At 36.7% G+C, this 17,110-nt stretch overlaps 1 protein-coding gene across 3 annotated transcripts in view; it reads left to right on the top strand.

Annotated features, from left to right (window-relative positions):
- GOLGA1 (golgin A1) overlaps positions 1 to 17,082 on the top strand; it is a 60,015-nt gene extending 42,933 nt beyond the window's left edge. For all 3 annotated transcript variants that reach the window (XM_051979631.1, XM_051979630.1, XM_051979633.1), the window contains 7 exons: positions 283 to 385; positions 2,004 to 2,191; positions 9,693 to 9,851; positions 10,484 to 10,543; positions 11,157 to 11,327; positions 13,416 to 13,502; positions 14,698 to 17,082. In XM_051979631.1, coding sequence (XP_051835591.1) covers positions 283 to 385; positions 2,004 to 2,191; positions 9,693 to 9,851; positions 10,484 to 10,543; positions 11,157 to 11,327; positions 13,416 to 13,502; positions 14,698 to 14,778 — 849 coding nt within the window. In that variant the 3' untranslated portion in view covers positions 14,779 to 17,082. The remainder of the gene's footprint in view (positions 1 to 282; positions 386 to 2,003; positions 2,192 to 9,692; positions 9,852 to 10,483; positions 10,544 to 11,156; positions 11,328 to 13,415; positions 13,503 to 14,697) is intronic.
- The last annotated feature ends 28 nt before the right edge of the window (positions 17,083 to 17,110 follow it).

Below are 17,110 nucleotides of genomic sequence, written 5' to 3'. Positions count from 1 at the left end.
TATTAGTATATTAGTTTGAGTACCTGCTTATACAGCCACTTTTTGGATAGAACCCTGCTGAGAGATTTTCTCCATGGGTCAGAGTGATAGTGAAAAATGATTTCCACAGAATTCATGGTTGAAGATGGAATGAAAAAGGAAAAACCTGATAGATTTTGAGAAAGTACTTCTCAGTGAAGTTTCTGAAAATATTTGGGATACTTACAATGGCAAATTGTATAGCGGTGGTTCTGCATAAGGAGTAACTACTGCTGATTCATGTTGGTTTATCTTTTCACCAAGGTTGCTGAACTAACAACATTAATAAATGAGAAGGAACAGTTTCTCAATGAGAAAACTGAAGCTATTCTCCAAAAAGAAGAAGAAATTGACCAGCTGAAAAAAGGTTGGACCAACCAACTCCATCCTAATGTGCTTACATATACTTTTCTAAGTGTTTGTCCCTTTGTTAGAACAACATTGAAATAGAAATTGGTAAAGTGCTTAGGCCCAACTTCCTTCCTTCTGGAGGCCTAAATTTAAAATTGCTATGTATAATTATTATAATTAACTACCTAAGTCTATATCCTACCTAAGTAAGGAGAGACCAAAACCTGCACTTCCAAAATAATGGAACCTGTGGTGTTCCATATTATGTGAATAGGAGTTTTGTAATAAAATAATATAGAATAGACATTTAATGGAGCACCTAAAAATAACATGCAAAATATTGTGCTGTGACTTTTAGGCAAAGTTGAAGTTTAGCTAAAACATGATTTCTGTCCTCCTGGAACTGCCAACCCACTAGGAGTTTTAAGTTACTAGCACAGAATCTGTAATAAACAGTTATACATGAAAAACGCTTTAGTGGATGCAAAACTAAGTGCAGTGAGAATTGTTAAGAGAAAACATTGTTACTGACAGAAAAATCAGGTAAGGCCTTCTCAAGGCAATGGCATTTGATTTGGGCTTTTAAAGGTGTATGAATTCAGTAGCAAAAGGAGAAGTAGAAGAAAGACTGTCTCAGCATAAGGAGCAAAATGAACAAAAAAAGTATCAGAAGAATACAGGCATCAGTGAGTGCTCTGCTGTGTGGCTGGAGCATTGAGTGTGGGTCACAGGAAATAATGCTGGACAGGTGAAGAGGTAGCCTTGAGTGTTAGGCAAAAGAGTTTTGAACTTCAATAGTAGCAACATTTATTTCTTGGTTCAATTAAACCTTTCTTAAATGCCACCTCATAGGCAAGCTACTAGAGACAAAGAATTTTAATGTTTCACAGATTTTGGCTTAAAGGGGTTTGCAGTGAGGAAATAACATACATCCATAATAGAAGATAGAATAATAATAGAGATAGGAGGACCCATAGTTCTCCATAAAATCTGCAGAGGGAGAGAATAATTTTAATGAGGGATATTAAGTAAAGCTTCAGAAAATGAACTGAGCCTAAGAGGAATGGAAAGATTCTGAATGAACAGTGGTCATGAGGAACTGGCTGAATAAATGCTTTGGGATTACTTGACTAGTTGTACAGTGTAGGGAAACCACTTTAAGAGGTCATTATTATAGTGTAGATGGATGATAATGAATTCCTGGACTAAGGTTGCAGTTCTGGGAATGAAGACAGAAGTTACAGATAAAATAAAAAAAGAGTCAAAAGTTATCTTCTGGGTTTTTGTGCTTGGGTGCTAGAAAGAAAAGCTGTTCCATCAACAGAAATACAAAGTTGAAGTTATTTATCAAAAAATACTTGCTCGGTACAACAAATTTTTCCATATAAAAATATAGAAATTGTTTTTGGCATTTAGCTCCAGGATTGCCCCCACCATTTATCTGGAAGATTGTCTATAACTTCGATTCATTTTACCTAGAATGGGTATTTTTTTCCTTATATAGCAAACCTAAAAGCATTTTGTGGACAAATGAGTGGAAAATATAGTTCCAGAAAATTACTTTAGGGATTATTTTCAGTATTTTAAAGAGAAATAAAAGGAATCATGTGGTGCCTCCATGTGTTCTGGTCCAGGGCATGACATTGTCCTGCTACAAATGCACCAGTTGCAGAGTGACATGGAGGCTTGCAGGTGTAAAGAAGCCAAAAATGAAGAATCCATAGGAAAAGATATGAATGTGTTGAGGCTGCAGATAGAAGAGGAAGAGGAGGAGGAAGAAGAGGAAGAAGAAGAAACCCTTGAAACCCAGGATGAGCCAAATGTGAGTATTTTGGCACTGCTTTAAACACGAGATTTATGCAATTGTGAATTGTATGGTGATTTTTTATTTTATTCATCTTTATTATCTCTCTATTTGAAAATTAATAATATATGTATAAAACATTATGATAATGTTTTATTGGTACTTTTTAAAACATAGTCATTTCCTCAATAACTGCGCGTGCCCCCCCCCCCCCCTTACTCCTATCTTTCCATGCCACAGAACTCTCCCTTAGAAGGGAAACAAGTCAAACCCACCTACCCAGGGATAATGTTTGATAGCATTTTCAGCATTCTACACCTATAGTCCATTGTTTTTCTTTTGAGAAAAGAGGTACTTGTTCTCACCAGTCTTCTACCACTAAGACTGGTTGTTATTTACAAGCTGATTCATATGATTTAATTTTCATTTGAATTGTTGTAGTTATGTCCCTTGTAGTCTCTTGGCCTTCATTCTGCATCACTTCATTTAAGTAAGACATTATAGTATTCACTATTTGGAAAGTATATTAGCTTATTATACTGTCATGCATGTTTTGTTTAAGAGTACAGTAAAGATAAAAATAATCCTCGATGCACATACAGATTTATAAATCCTTTTGCAGTAGCTCCCTGGCACTCCCAGGTTCTTCAGGTAATAGGTTAAGTACCTTTGATCTAGTCCAGTTACCTTATTTTGCAGATAAGGAAACTGAATCCTTTTCCCCCCAAGTTAAAACAACTAGTAAACATAACATATGACCATATGACTTACCAAATCAACTCTAGTTCTATTGTCTCTAGGATATTTTTATGTGTATTTGTCTCTCCCATTAGAACACTAGTTCCTGGCTATTTGCATTAATACTGATAAAAGAGTCGTACTGCTTACACGTAAATTATGTAACTCTTTAAAAGAAAATTTTTTGTTTTTGTTGTTGATTGGTTTTGCCTCTTTTCCTTTGTGGAGGAGGGGAAAGTGCAGTAGACCGCGGTTAGGGGATGGGGTTGTGTTGGTGCATATCAGAAGGTGGCTACACTGTGGGGAAAAGTAGTTGTTAATAAAAATGAGTTTTGCTCAACTAAATTTAGTTTCTTTTTTATAGGATAACTAGACTGATAGGTCAGAGAAATACTTAAGTTTGACTTGGGGCAAGTCACTAAACTCTGTAGACTTCATTTTCCTCATCTATAAAATGAGAATGTTGGGCTTGAAGATTTCTAAAATCCCTTCTAATTTTGAATCCATAATCCAATAATTTGATGTCATCTTGAAAGGTCTTCAGTGAAATGCCCAAGAGATTAGAGTGTTCTTTAATGTTTTTATCAGTGATTTGAATAAGGGCAGAGTTTTGCTATCAAATAGTTATAGCTTGATACTTCAGATAAATGCATTTATTAAATCTCTGCTTTGTGTCAAGTTCTGTGCTTAATGCCAGGATTGGTCTAGTTAACTATAAGGGCTGTTCCAAATCTAAGATGTGTGTGAAATTTAAACCTGTATTTATACATTTTGTTGTCAAATAATTATAGCTTGATACTTCAGATAAATGCATTTATTAAATCTCTACTTTGTGTCAAGTTCTGTGCTTAGTGTCAGCGATACAAAAAGCCTTGCCCTCAAAGAACTTGCATTCTTTTGTTTAGTTATTTCAAAAAAATTTTGAGTTAGTCTCAATAGTATTTTATTTTTTCAAATATATGTAAAGATAGTTTTTAGCATTCATTTTTGTAAGATTTTGTTCCAAATTTTTCCTCCATCCCCTTTATCTCTCTCCTCCCCAAGACAGCAAACAATTTAATATAAGTTATGTATGTATAATACTTTTAAACATTTCCCTATTTGTCAGTTTGTGCAAGAAAAATCAGACCAAAAGGGAAAAAACCATGAGAAAGAAAAGCAAAGAAACTAAGATGAAAATACCACATTCAGTCTAGGTAGTTCTCTCTCTGGGACAGCATTTCCTATCTCCAGCCTATCAAATTGTCTTGAATCACTGTATTGCTGAGGAGAGCAAGTCTACTAAAGTTGACTATCACATAATCTTGCTGTTACTGTGTACAATGTTCTCTTGGTTTTGTTCACTTCACTCAGCATCATGCAAGTTTTTCCAGGCTTTTCTGAAATCAGCTTGCTCATCATTAACATTCCATTATATTTATATATCGTAACTTATTCAGTCATTCCCTAATTGATGGGCATCCACTCAATTTCCAGTTTCTTGCCATTACAAAAACAGCTACTACAAACATTTTTTCATTTGGGGGTCCTTTTCTCTCCTTTATGATCTCTTTGAAATACAGGCCCAATAGTGACACTGCTAAATCAAAGGATATCCACAGTTTTATAACTCTTTGGACATAGTTCCAAATTATTAAGGAGCTTACATTCTACTAGGAAATACAATATATACAAAGCTCAGGAAATATAGGATATATACAGAATAAGCACTCAGAGATTAGGGGGTGAGAGAGATTATATTAGGAGAGGACTTTTGAAGGATGTAGAACTTTAGCTGAGAATCATGAATGTATCGATATTCATTGCTTCATTGCTTCATCTGCTTCACTGAAGCAGATCCCATAGTATGGACACCTCATCCTGTATAGTTCTTGTTCACAACCTTTCCATAAGTCTTCCATAAAACATCTATCTATTGCTGAAAGACTTGATCTAGATACTCTTCATAAGTACCATTGCATCAGTTATCTGTTTTCCTTTTTGCTGCATGATCAACCTACCTCCTTTTTTGTGTCTTTAAAATATGTGTGCTCAGTGTTGTCATTTAATTTTTCTTGTTACATGTTATATCACCATGAGCGATAATATCCTATGGTCTGCTCATCCTTTACAATGCTGCCCATTTTCTCCCTTTTCTGGTGAGTTCTTTTTTGGGATAAGCCTAGACCATACTTCATTCCCTCCTGGATGTCCTTCTGACTCCCTTGAATAGGAGGAGTCTCTTTCCCCTCACTTCTCTTTCAACACCCTTTTATGCATTGTCTTTTCCACTAGAATGTGCTCTTTGAGTAAAAGAATTGTCTTACTTTTTGCTTGTATTTATACCCACATACTTGCTTGTTGCTTTGCACTTTTCTCTACTTTTTTTCTTTTTGTCTTTTCATTTTATTTTGGGTTCACTATTATGTTGATTTTTCAGAGATGATGTTCTATGGTTTGTAACTGTATAGCATAAACAGGAGAACTACACTGTTAAAAAGATAGGCTTTTATATCAAAGAGTAGCTTGGGATCATAGAAAGCATTGCATAGTTTCTCAGTTGAGATCTACAGTCCTTCATAGGAGATTGTCCTAGCAGTTTATGCATAAGAAATTTCAAATGTGATGCTTCTCACTTCTAGAATCAGTTTGTGCTTCAGAGAGAACTGATAGTTCCTAATAATCATGATAGGACACTTGAGGGTACATACTCTTGTCATATAGTATTACATCCATTTCTAATGGCAAGCAAATTCCCCCTTCTTCTTTATCAAATAAATCTGCAATTCAGAATCACTGACTATCCAGGCAAAAAGCCTCTTCGCTTCTACTACTACATGATTTCAAGTCTCTTAGTCATCAGCCTTGCTACCCATCCCCTACTGTTCTTCCATTGTGTCCAATGAAAAATTCACAATTTATCATTTACGAACTTCCCTATATCTTAGACCTCATCTTCTCATACTCCTTCCATTATTTTTTATTCATAGAAAGCTGATGTCCTTCAGAAGACAGTCCCTTACCACTTTCCTCAGTATTGATCTTGTATTCATCTTCTGTCATAAACCCCCGAAACATCACTGCCGTTGTCAGACCTTCCTTCCGTTTCCATCATTCAGTACCCTCCTTTTTGAAATCTACGTTGTCCATACATAACTCTTTATCTCGTCCTGGTTGTAATTATCTACACAGTTTATGTGATATGTTCCATACCAATCTGTGTCTTTATGGTTGGAAATTAGTATGCATGTTAATACATTCTCCCTTTAACCTATATCTTTAGCTTTAGCTACATGTGGGGAGAGTCACACCCTTGATCTCAATATTACCCCTAAGTGTTATACAAATCTTCATGATCAAATTAGATGATGTCAATAAAGTGTTTTGCAAACTTTAAAATGCTATGTAAATGTGATTACTATTGGGAACTATGATTCAGAACTCTGAAATTTCTTTCTGACCACAACCCCCTATTCTTCCATCTTTCTAAATCTATTGTTTATCTTCACTAAATTCTATTAATTCCACCCATCCCTCATCAGTATATTATCCTGACTCTAGCCTTGTTTTGCCCATTTATAGTCTTAAACCTACATTTTACCCCTTCAGTTGTATATCTGGCCTTTGCTCATGATTCTCTTTCCCATAATCTGTCCCTGCATTATTCCCATTTTCCACCTTGACTCTCAAAATTGTGTGTTGCTGAATAGCATAGAAAAAGTCACAACCACTCAGAGTGGATCTATTATAAATGTGTTAACTAATTGCATCTGTCTTCTTGACTGCCACACAGCAATCCTTTTATGGTTTCATAATTGACTTTCACATAGTGACTGTTCCAAACCTCTTCTCTCCTCAATTCCTTCTCTCTCTTCTTCCAGCACAAGATTTCACTTCTTACTTTACCTGGGAATATCGATGCTTTTCATCACAAGTTCTCACCTCCCTTAGTCTACATATGATGATGCTTCTCAGCATCATTCTCTGTTCTCTCCTCTTTTGCTTTGGCCTGTCACCCAAGATCTCTATATCTTTGTAAATCCTTTGAGAACCTGTTCCTTCATTTTTTCTTTTCTCCCCTCATCCCAAATTGTTTGAGCTTTAATTTCTCCTGCTGCCTACAAACATGTCCCAAGTATACCCTATAATTTGAAAAATTCTTGGCCCTCCATGTCCTCAATCTTACTATCCTGTACCTCCTCCCATTCAAAGCCAAATACTTCCCTTCCACTTATTTCTTAATCTCATGTAGTGTTTTTCTATTACCAACCAACCAAAACTGTGTACAGTGTTGCCAGCAATCTCTTAAATGCTCAAAATGAAGTCCTTTTCTTCTTACTTGTAATGTTCTTCTTTAAAATATAATGTTCTCTGAGAGCCAGTTTCTTGAGGGGCTTATGGGAGCAGCCTTAGTTTCAGTTCAATATAATAATCACCTCAAATGCGGCCAGGAATTAAAGTCCAGATCCTTTATTTTCTCCTTCAAAATAGCCCGGTTAGCTTTTTTAGAGGCCTATCTCTCTCCTTGGTTCGGAGAGCTCTTGCCCACTAGTCCTTTGCCTCTGACAGCCTCAGCCTCTCCTCCTCCGAAGGTCTCCAGGCAGCACAAAGGTGGAAGTTGAAATGAATGTGACTCTTCCCTCCAAGAGAGGGCTTGTGTGTTTCTGACTTGTGAATCTCCCGGACTGAATCCTGACTTGTGAATCTCGGGAGTCAATCCTGGTTGAGGCTCCTAGTTTATGTATGCTCTCTTAAAGGTATGAATCTTGTGGAGCTGTAGTAAGTACTAAGTACATTTGGAGAACTGTTAAGCACCCTGCTAAACAACCATTGTCTCTATCCATTGACTTAGCACCTTGTTAAGAATTCTAACACTTACTCATTCTTGATTTCTTTATATCATTTGACATACTTAACCACTCCTTCCTCCTGGGTACTTTCTCTTCTTTAGGCTTTCACTTGATACTTCTGCTCCCTGTATGATTATTCCTAGTCTCATTTATTGGATCATCATCCACATCCACACCCATGTGTGGGTCTGCCCCATACACCATGGGTCTATTGCCTTCTCCCACTACAAAATATTTTAGTCATTTCATCAGCTCTGCTGGATTCAATTTCTGCCTCTGTAATGCTGCAGATTCATATAGTAGCCTATCTCCTGAGCCTTAGTCTTGCATCACAAATCGCTTATTAGCCTATCTGGATGTCCCATAGATATCCCCAAATTTGTCTATCACAGAGATCCCCTACTTTCCTTAGATGATGAGTTTTTTAAATTTCTCCATATGTTGAAGACATCAGTATCCTTTCAGATTCCCAGGTTCATGACCTTCAAATTATATTTGTCTTGTCCTTTTCCTTACTCCCAACAATGCTGTCTTTTTCAGTTCTGTCTCCTTAACATTCTTAGTGATTATTCCATTTTCTCCACTTAAAAGATCCTTGTATTTTGTTTACTTCCAACTTTCAGTCTCTCTCTTCTTCATTCCATCCTTCATAGTCCAAAATAGTCTTCTTAGAATGTCATTTTCCTGATCAGGAAACTAGGGGTTTCCTCTTGTCTCTACAGTAATATATACTGTAAGCAATACAAATTCCCCATCCTAGTAATTGAAACCTTTCACCAAACTTGGATCTATTTAGACTTATATTACTTCCCATCCATACTGGTGTGTTCTTACCAAATTGATCTATTTTGTTGTCAGAAACTTGGCACTCCATCTTCCTTTTTGGTGTTTTTGCACATTCTGTGCCCATCCCTAGAATGTGCTCTCTCTCAGGGTCTGCTTCGTAGAATCCTTGTCAAAAAATCAAAACAAAATAAAAACATATATTGGATTACTTACCATCTAAGAGAGTGTGTGGAGGGAAGCGGGGGAAATGGGAATACAAGGTTTTGCAACAGTCAATGGTAAAAAATTATCCTTGCATATGTTTTGAAAATAAAAAGCTTCAATTACAAAAAGAAAAGAATCCTTGTCTTCTTTCAAGACTCAGGTAATGAGCCATCTCTTAAAGGAAGCCTTTCTTCACCATCTCCCCTTCTTTTCTCAGATTATCCTATATAAATTTAACTGTTTTATGTGTTGAATCCTACCCAATGTAATATAAATTCCTTGAAGGGGGAGGACTGTTTTAATTATAAACCCATCATCCAATCCAGTGCTTTTTTCATAGTAGGTACTTAATTAGTGATTGTTGATTTGTAAGCTACTAGATGATTTGAAATTTTTATTGGATTAGAATAAATAAATAAGCAGTTGGAGAGCAACCCACTGAATCTGTTACTACCTGTAACTTGAAGAAGTATTTGAAATGGAAAATGATCTGGGCTCAGGGTTAAATAGGAAGAGGATAGAAAGCTAGATCATCTTTGGGAACTTTAGCAGTGTTGTCAAATAAATACTGTTCAAAAAAATTCTTTAGACAGATTAACATTGCAGTGACTGAAATTTGTTGAATTCTGATATTATAAACATATCTTTGGGGATATTGTATTTGACATTCCTACTTCGTTTTGTCTGACCTATTTAAAAAATTGTCCATTTAGGTTCTTTTCTTGTTTTCTTTTCTTTTTTTTTTTTTTTAAAGGCCCACTCTGTCTTTGAACAGAGAATTGAAATTTATTTCCAAATGATATTGCACAGTGTGCTGGATCAAGTAACAATTTGAGCAGACATTCTTATACCTGGGGGGGAAATTCCATGGTTTAATTTTTTGTATCCTTTCTACCTGAGAATAAATTTTAGACTAAAAATAGCAAAAAAGGCTCTGAGATGTGCTTTCTCCACCCTAACAGGTAATTGGTTATGGTGAAACAGCAAAGGAATTGAGTGATGATTTATACCCACTCTCAAATGATGAAAGAGCATTGAATGGAGAAATGGACTGTGTTGATATGGTACAACTACAAAAAGAAAACCGAGACTTAGAACAGCAAATTATAGAGAAAAATAAGGTAACAAGGGCTTCTTCTCAAAATACCAACCTCCACAAATCATTCAGCCAGTCATCACTAAGTGACAACTACGAGCTAGGCATTGTATTAATTACTAAAGATCTGACTATAAAAGTGAGACAGTCCATGCCCTCAGGGAAATTATATCCTATCAAGGACAGCATATCTATATTACTATATTCAAAATATATATGAAGTTAATTACAAAGTACTTTTGTGTAGGAATAGAGCACGATCAGGAGAAACTACTACGTGTAGAGAAAAACACTTAAAGCAAATTAAGGATCTTTAAAGGTACTGGTGAGGAGGACCTGTATTATAATTATGGTAGAACTGCCTAAGCAAAGGCACAGAGATTGAAAGATGGAAGGTCAAGTGTGAGGAAAAGAAGGAAGGCTAGTGAGCCTAAAAAGAAGGAAAAAAAAAAAAACCAGCAAAGTTGTAGAGGGATTGAAATGCAAAATTAAGAGTTTTATTTTACCCTAGATTTTATTGAGGAGGAGAGTGACCTGGTTCAAATTGTGTTTTAGAATAATCCCTTTAGCAGTTCTGTGATTTGGAGAGGGAGAAAACATGAGGCTGGATGACCTCAGAAGTCTTAACTCTCTGATGCTGTGACATTTGTTCCACAGACTATAAAGCAGCTGCAGCAGAGAATGCTGGAACTTAAGAAGACCCTCCAGAAGGAACTGGTGAGTGGTGATCCAGGTGACTTGTCCTAACTGGGCTGCTTGGGTGGGCAGGGGCACCCTCCCTAAGGAAGGGACAGACAGACATATAAATGTGTGTCTTCTGGTGCTGCTTTTTTCTTTAGCCCCAACAGTCCCAACCCTAAACCTGCCTGTGTATCAGATCTACCAGCCATGTTTATTTAAAGAGTCTTTCTTTGATCATGAGGCAGAAGCTTCCCCCTAAAAGGAGCGCAGCAGTATAGTGAACACTGGATCTAAGTCAGAAAGCCTGGGTTGAAATCCCAGTTTTGACCCTTTAATGCTTGTGTGGCTTTAAGCCAACCACTTCTTCTGGGGTCTTCTGTAAAATGATGTGTTAGATGCAGTGCTCTCTAAGATAATTTTTTTTTACTTCTAAATCCTATGATATATTAAGGATCAACTTTCAGTTTGGTCCACCAAATACTTCTTGTCTGCAGGTAGGGAGAAGGCATAGGACAAAAGACTTAAAACTTGGATTATTTCCATGCTGTTTGAGAAATGTTAAGACATCTGACCTACTTTGCTTAGAAATGAAAAAGGTAGCATATTTCAATGTTTTTCTCCTCTGTTTTCTTTTTTTGTCCTCTTCCAGAAAATTCGGCCTGAAAATGATATCTTTGAAGTTCGAGAGAAACCCAATCCTGAAGTGCCTACTGCTTCCACAACTGTCACCAATAACTCAGACTTAAATGATTCTCGAGAGATAAATTTTGAATACCTCAAGCATGTGGTTTTAAAATTCATGTCCTGTCGAGAATCAGAGGTAAAAACACTGTTTTCAGTTTGCCCTAGATTTTTATTCCTATATGAATTTTCACATGGAGGTCCTCATGCCATCCTATTTCTTTGTCCCTCTTCTCCCAAACTTAGGTTTTAATAGCTGAATCATAACTTAGGAAATGATTTATAGTAGCATTTTACATGTTTTCTAAATTTATATTCAGCTTTTTTTTCATAATAATCATAATTGCTTATTTTTATTGCACTTCAATTTACAAAGTCTTTTTGTCACCACAGTTTTGTGAATTGTATAATACTGGTATCATGAGGAAAGTAAGGTTCTAAGAATTGCAGGGTTCTCATCCCTGGTCATAGCTAATTACTAGAGCCAGGGCTTTGAACCTGATTCTTTTAATTGCAAGATCAGTCAGCTCTTTGCCTTCTGCATTAGCTCTATCTGCCTGTTAATCAGAGGTCGAAGAACAATGAGCTTAGACTTTTTGGGGCTGGAGAGGAGGAGGAGGAAGGGGAAGTAATTAGGGTTAAGTGCCCAGGGTCACATAGCTAGTAAGCGTCAAGTGTCTGCCGCTGAATTTGAACTCAGATCCTCCTGACTCCAGTGCTCTACCCACTATGTACTACCTTGATGTCCCTTACCTTGGACTCTCAAGGCCCCGATTAAGCAGCCAATGATGAGTTGGGTGCCCTTAGTTAAATCACTTCACATCTTTTTAAACTAGTTTCCTCAGATGTAAATGGGATAAGCACATCTCACACACATACAGAAACGTGCATGCATACTTTTCAATCCATATCAGACTAAATATAACAATAGTTTTTCTCATATCTAATTTATTGAACATATAGTGTATAAATAATTCCTAATAGTGATGAAAGGGACAATTATGGTGATAAAATGAAAGAAAACATCTTTTTCCTTGTTTTAAAAGAAATGCTTCTTAAAATTTCACAGGAAAAATATTTTAATGAAATTTTGTGCATTTTATTGCAGCACATACTTTCTTCTTTCAATGAGATCTTTTAACCTTTACTTAAGAGTACCCTGTCTTTAGTCTAATGCATTGATGGCTAATAATCATAATAATAGCTAGCATTTATATAGCACTATGTGACCTGTATTATCTCATTTGATCCTCACAACAGTCCTGAAAGGTAGGTGCTATTATTATCCCTATTTTACAGATGGGGAAACTGAAGCAAATAAAAGCAAAGTGACCTGCCCAGGGTTGTGAAGATAATGTCTGAAACATGTTTGGAACTCAGGTCCTCCTGACTTTGGGCCAATAGCACCCTACCCACTGTACTGCCCAGTTTGTTTGAACCTTTCATAGTAATACATCTTTCATGAGATTTTTGTGAAGATCAAATAAGATGTCTTTGAAAAAGCTTTGTAACCAATAAGGGTTGTATAAATGTTAGCTGCTTTTGTTAGTGGTAGGAATAATTATTTCAATAATTCCTTCACATAATGCTGCTATAAATTCCCCTTTGAACCTTTGATGACATAATATGTACACTGACATTTTCCTCTGTGTCCCTGAAGTAACAAAGGCTGTTTAGTAGTGTCTGTGCTCTCATAGATACTGCACTGGAAAGGAGCCAGATGCAGGCCTAATGGTGATCTGAGAAGCTCATCCCCAAAAAGTTGCCAACCAGAGAAGAAATCTTTTTTGGCCACAACCACCCAGGAAGACCATTTGATGTAGAGGGAAAATCAACATTTAGGAAAGAACAGAATACTAAAAGTAACATTCATTTAGTAAAAATAATGACCATTCATTGCTAATGATTTAAAAAAAAAACAAAAAAAAAAAAAACTGGAAGTTTAAAAAAAACAAAAACTTTAAAAAAAATTTTTTGTTGACTTGGAATTATCACCTCTAAAGTTTGACCACAAACCAATTCTTAGTAATCTCATCAGGCCGTAGGCTCGAAATAAAGAATGTGTTCCCACTTTGGCCATAGCCACACAACACTCCTTCTGAACTTGGTTTAGAGGAGAACAAGTATCTTACTGGAATATCTCAGCAGCTCCTGCACTACACCTGCCTTCTGCCTCCCATCCTTTCTTCTCGGAATAAGTAATGATGTTTATGATGTTCCGTTTTAGGCTTTTCATCTCATTAAAGCCGTGTCTGTGCTACTGAATTTTTCACAAGAGGAAGAAAACATGCTCAAAGAGACCTTGGAATATAAGGTAGATCTTTCTGTTATTCTTCAGAAGAATGGAGAGTAAAGTCTTAGGTGAGAATAGTTTAAAAGGGGTAAAAAAGAACCCTCTGGACCCCTTTAATGATTTTTTTTTTCTTCCAGAGGCCAAATTTTTTTTTTCCTATTGAGCAAAGCACTTCCACACTTTCACAAAAGTGAGACTGGATTCACCTGCCTTGATATCTCAGTGAAAATTCTAGGACAGATAATTTGTTGGTGTGGAGACAGAGAAAGCAAATCATGTGGGTAGAAAAATGGACCAATTAGAATGGGGTTCACTATCAGTCATTTGATATGCAGTAGGCAAGAAGAATCATTAAAAAACATTCCTTCTTTTCAGTTTCTCAACAGTGTGGTGAGAGCAGATTCAAAAGTTTATGAGTGATCCCAGACCAAACAATGACAAGAAAACAGGAACACTAATATGTCATACTTTGGACAAAATTAGATGGCATGTTTAAAGATTGAATATGGAAGAGTAAAACAGATCATTTGGATGGTGTTGGGCCCCCCTGATAGTGAAGGTTATCTTCTATAACAACCTCTGATTCCTTTCTTATTTTAACATTCTTATGATCATACAGTCTTGCCAGAGATTTCAAGCCATCTAGTTCAGCTTTACGTAATGTTTGAATCTTCTCTACGGTATCTCTAATAAGTGCTCTTCCAGTTTCTGCTTACTTAGCTCTGAAAGCAGCTTTCCCTATCAAGCAGATCTGATTTTTTGGAGAGGTCTTTCTTGTCAAAATCTGCCTCCTTGTAATTCTTAGATAATAAAGTAAGGTATTGTCACTATAAGCATAATGCATCATCCAGACTTTGAAATCCTAAGGCAGTTCTCTAAGGAGCTTGATATCTAGGCCCTTAAACAACATAGGATGGTGAAAGGACCCTTGAACTTAGTTCAGGTCTCAACCTATTGCCTCATTGTAGGTTGATGTAGCCGATCTCTAAGGTTCCTTCAAGCTGCCTAGTTCTATGTAGCTAAAAATTTAGTCATCTTAAGTTTAACCAGATGTTCTGCTTAGCAACAAAAGGCCTGTGTAGACCAAAGGAACCAGTGACAGATTGTGATAACTGTTTTCTCCACAGAAGATGGATGGCCTTTGTGAACTATTTCATCCTTTTCCCCATAGACTTGATCATCCTAATCATTTGTCGCTCTTCTGTTTAAATGACAGATGTCGTGGTTTGGGTCCAAGCCATCTCCCAGAGGTAGCATTCGGCCATCCATCTCGAATCCCAGGGTGCCATGGTCTTAAAAGAAACCTGCGAATGGAAATTCCATATGTAGCCACTTTTTCTATGAAAAGAACACAGCACACCAGTCTGGGTGGGTTTTTTAATCACTGTAATTGCAGTATTTTGTACAAGCTTTGAAACATTGTTTACAAGACAAATAATGGTTAGAGCTTCCTTCATTGCAAACTGACAGCCACAAAATAGGATCAGTTTCAGAGACAGGGCCAGTTTTGAAAGGAAGGGGTTGCTTTCCATGGGCTTTTGTGGGTGGGATGACAATTAGCTAGTGGGAAACTCCTCTTTCACATAGTGCTGCTATAAATTCCCACTTTGGGCCCTTGCCCAAAGGGTTTGCATGTGGATTTCTCTAACCCCGAGTACTAGCACTTAAAAGTTATAACTATTAATGTCTGTCCAGAAGGCTGAATGCCAGTGGACAGCTAGTGCTGTGAGGGGTTAAAGTGACTGACATTAGTGGTACAGGACAACCTGATTCCTCCAAGTTGTGTCTTGCTGAGTTTCCCAGCTGAACCCCAGTATGGCCTCACATTTTGTAAAAATCTTTCTCGGCATTTCCTTTCTAGTGGTTTGGATCACAGGAACAGCAAAATACTAAACAATCCTTAATCCTACCCACCAATTCCTGAAGCTAGGTATGTCCTAACTTTAGAATGTGTCAGAAGATATGATTTATGCCTTGGGGGGCTGATATTAGTGAGGAATATGCAACTTTATGGAGGGATCTCGTTTTACTTTTCTTAAAGAAAAAAATATTAAAAAAGGTGTTAATACAGTACTGAATACTCAGTTGCCTTTTTAAACTCACTATGTCTTGTACAGGTTGCTGGTAAACCATTTTAAAACATACTTTTTAAAGCCAAATTTGCTTGTAAACATTTCTTGTCTTGCAGTCAGTTTACCAGTGTTGAAAGAGAAAAATCAAGAGATAAAAGGAAATGCCTTGCACCCTAGATTCTGTTTTCCTCCCTCCAATTTGATAGCACTCTTGAACAATCTCCTGAGAATTCATTATCAGTATATCTTATTTGTAGCAGAGACCTGGATTTGTTCCCAATTCTATGCAGTTGAGACTGAGCAAATTTTGATACGGTAAGAACAAAATATATTGCCTCTGGCCCTCAGGCCATAAGCCTAATTGGAGATGGAGAGCTGCAGCACACCCTCAATTGCCTTGTACGTAATAACACTAAGCTTCCAATATGTGTAAACACACTACAGATTGTATATAACATATATAGGTTTTGCAAAGCTGGCTACCTTGAAACACCCTAGCTATGATTGCTAAGGACCATTTTATTTACCAGCTATTTCTAAAGAAAAGTCAACATGTATTCAGTATAGTAGGAGCTTAAATTCCATTTGAAAAACAAAAGTATGTAGCTTGCTCAAGGTTTCATTGTGATTAACTACTGACTTAAGAACTAGTTGCAGGACCATACGTATCTCTGAATGTTTCCCAAGTTCAGTTTTCACCAAATGGTTATTCTTTCTTGCCAAAAAAAAAAGATTTTCACAGCAAAATAAAGATTTACACTGCTTTTTTGTCTTAAGTTCTTCAAGAATGCACAGCAGTCTGGTGTTCCCAGAGGGGGACAGCATCATCTCCTTCTAGTTCAGTGTCCAGGTACTATTCAAATCTTATCTCTACTGCCTCCACCCAAAAGGCAGCTTTAAAAGGCTGATAAAAGAATTCTCACCAGGTCTGCGAGTCGAAGTTTTATTTACATTTACAACACGAAAATATATTTAGAAGTATTTTTTCTGAGCAAGAGGCACTCCTACACAGAACTAAAAGCTGGTTTTGCTTCACATATATCCAGTGTACGTTCAGCAGATTGGCGCGAGGAAGGAAAGGAACCAAGATGAGGTTGATGGGCAAGTCTGAGCATACATACTCAGTTCAAACAAAACACACCCTAGACTGTAGTCACACAGGCCCTGTTTCTGCCCAAATCATCTGACCGCACCATCTCTCTCCCTAGGTGCAGGTTAATTATGTAATTCTGGGAAGCTACTAACTAGATCTCTTGACTAAGTATTTTACAACTAAACTGATTTAAGGATTCCCTGCATGTTGATTTTTAACTTAAAAACAAGAGTGGTGTAAATATATACTGACTGGACACATTTGACATGTATAAAAAATACCCATTATGGGAATACATACAGGGTCCATGTGTATAATCCTTTATCTGAGCATTGACTCTGGGTCTTTCCCTTCATGTTGTAAAAATTCATTGTATTATGTAAAACTTTGAATTCATTTGTGGTGCAATAAATTTTTTTTGATTAAAGCTCTTAAATCTAGGCTGTGGTCTGTATTTTGTTTGT

Source organism: Antechinus flavipes, chromosome 2 (genome assembly GCF_016432865.1).
Source record: "Antechinus flavipes isolate AdamAnt ecotype Samford, QLD, Australia chromosome 2, AdamAnt_v2, whole genome shotgun sequence".
Classification (NCBI taxonomy): Eukaryota; Metazoa; Chordata; class Mammalia; order Dasyuromorphia; family Dasyuridae; genus Antechinus; species Antechinus flavipes.
Note: the sequence above shows the minus strand (reverse complement) of the source record. Positions and strands in the feature narration are given on the sequence as shown.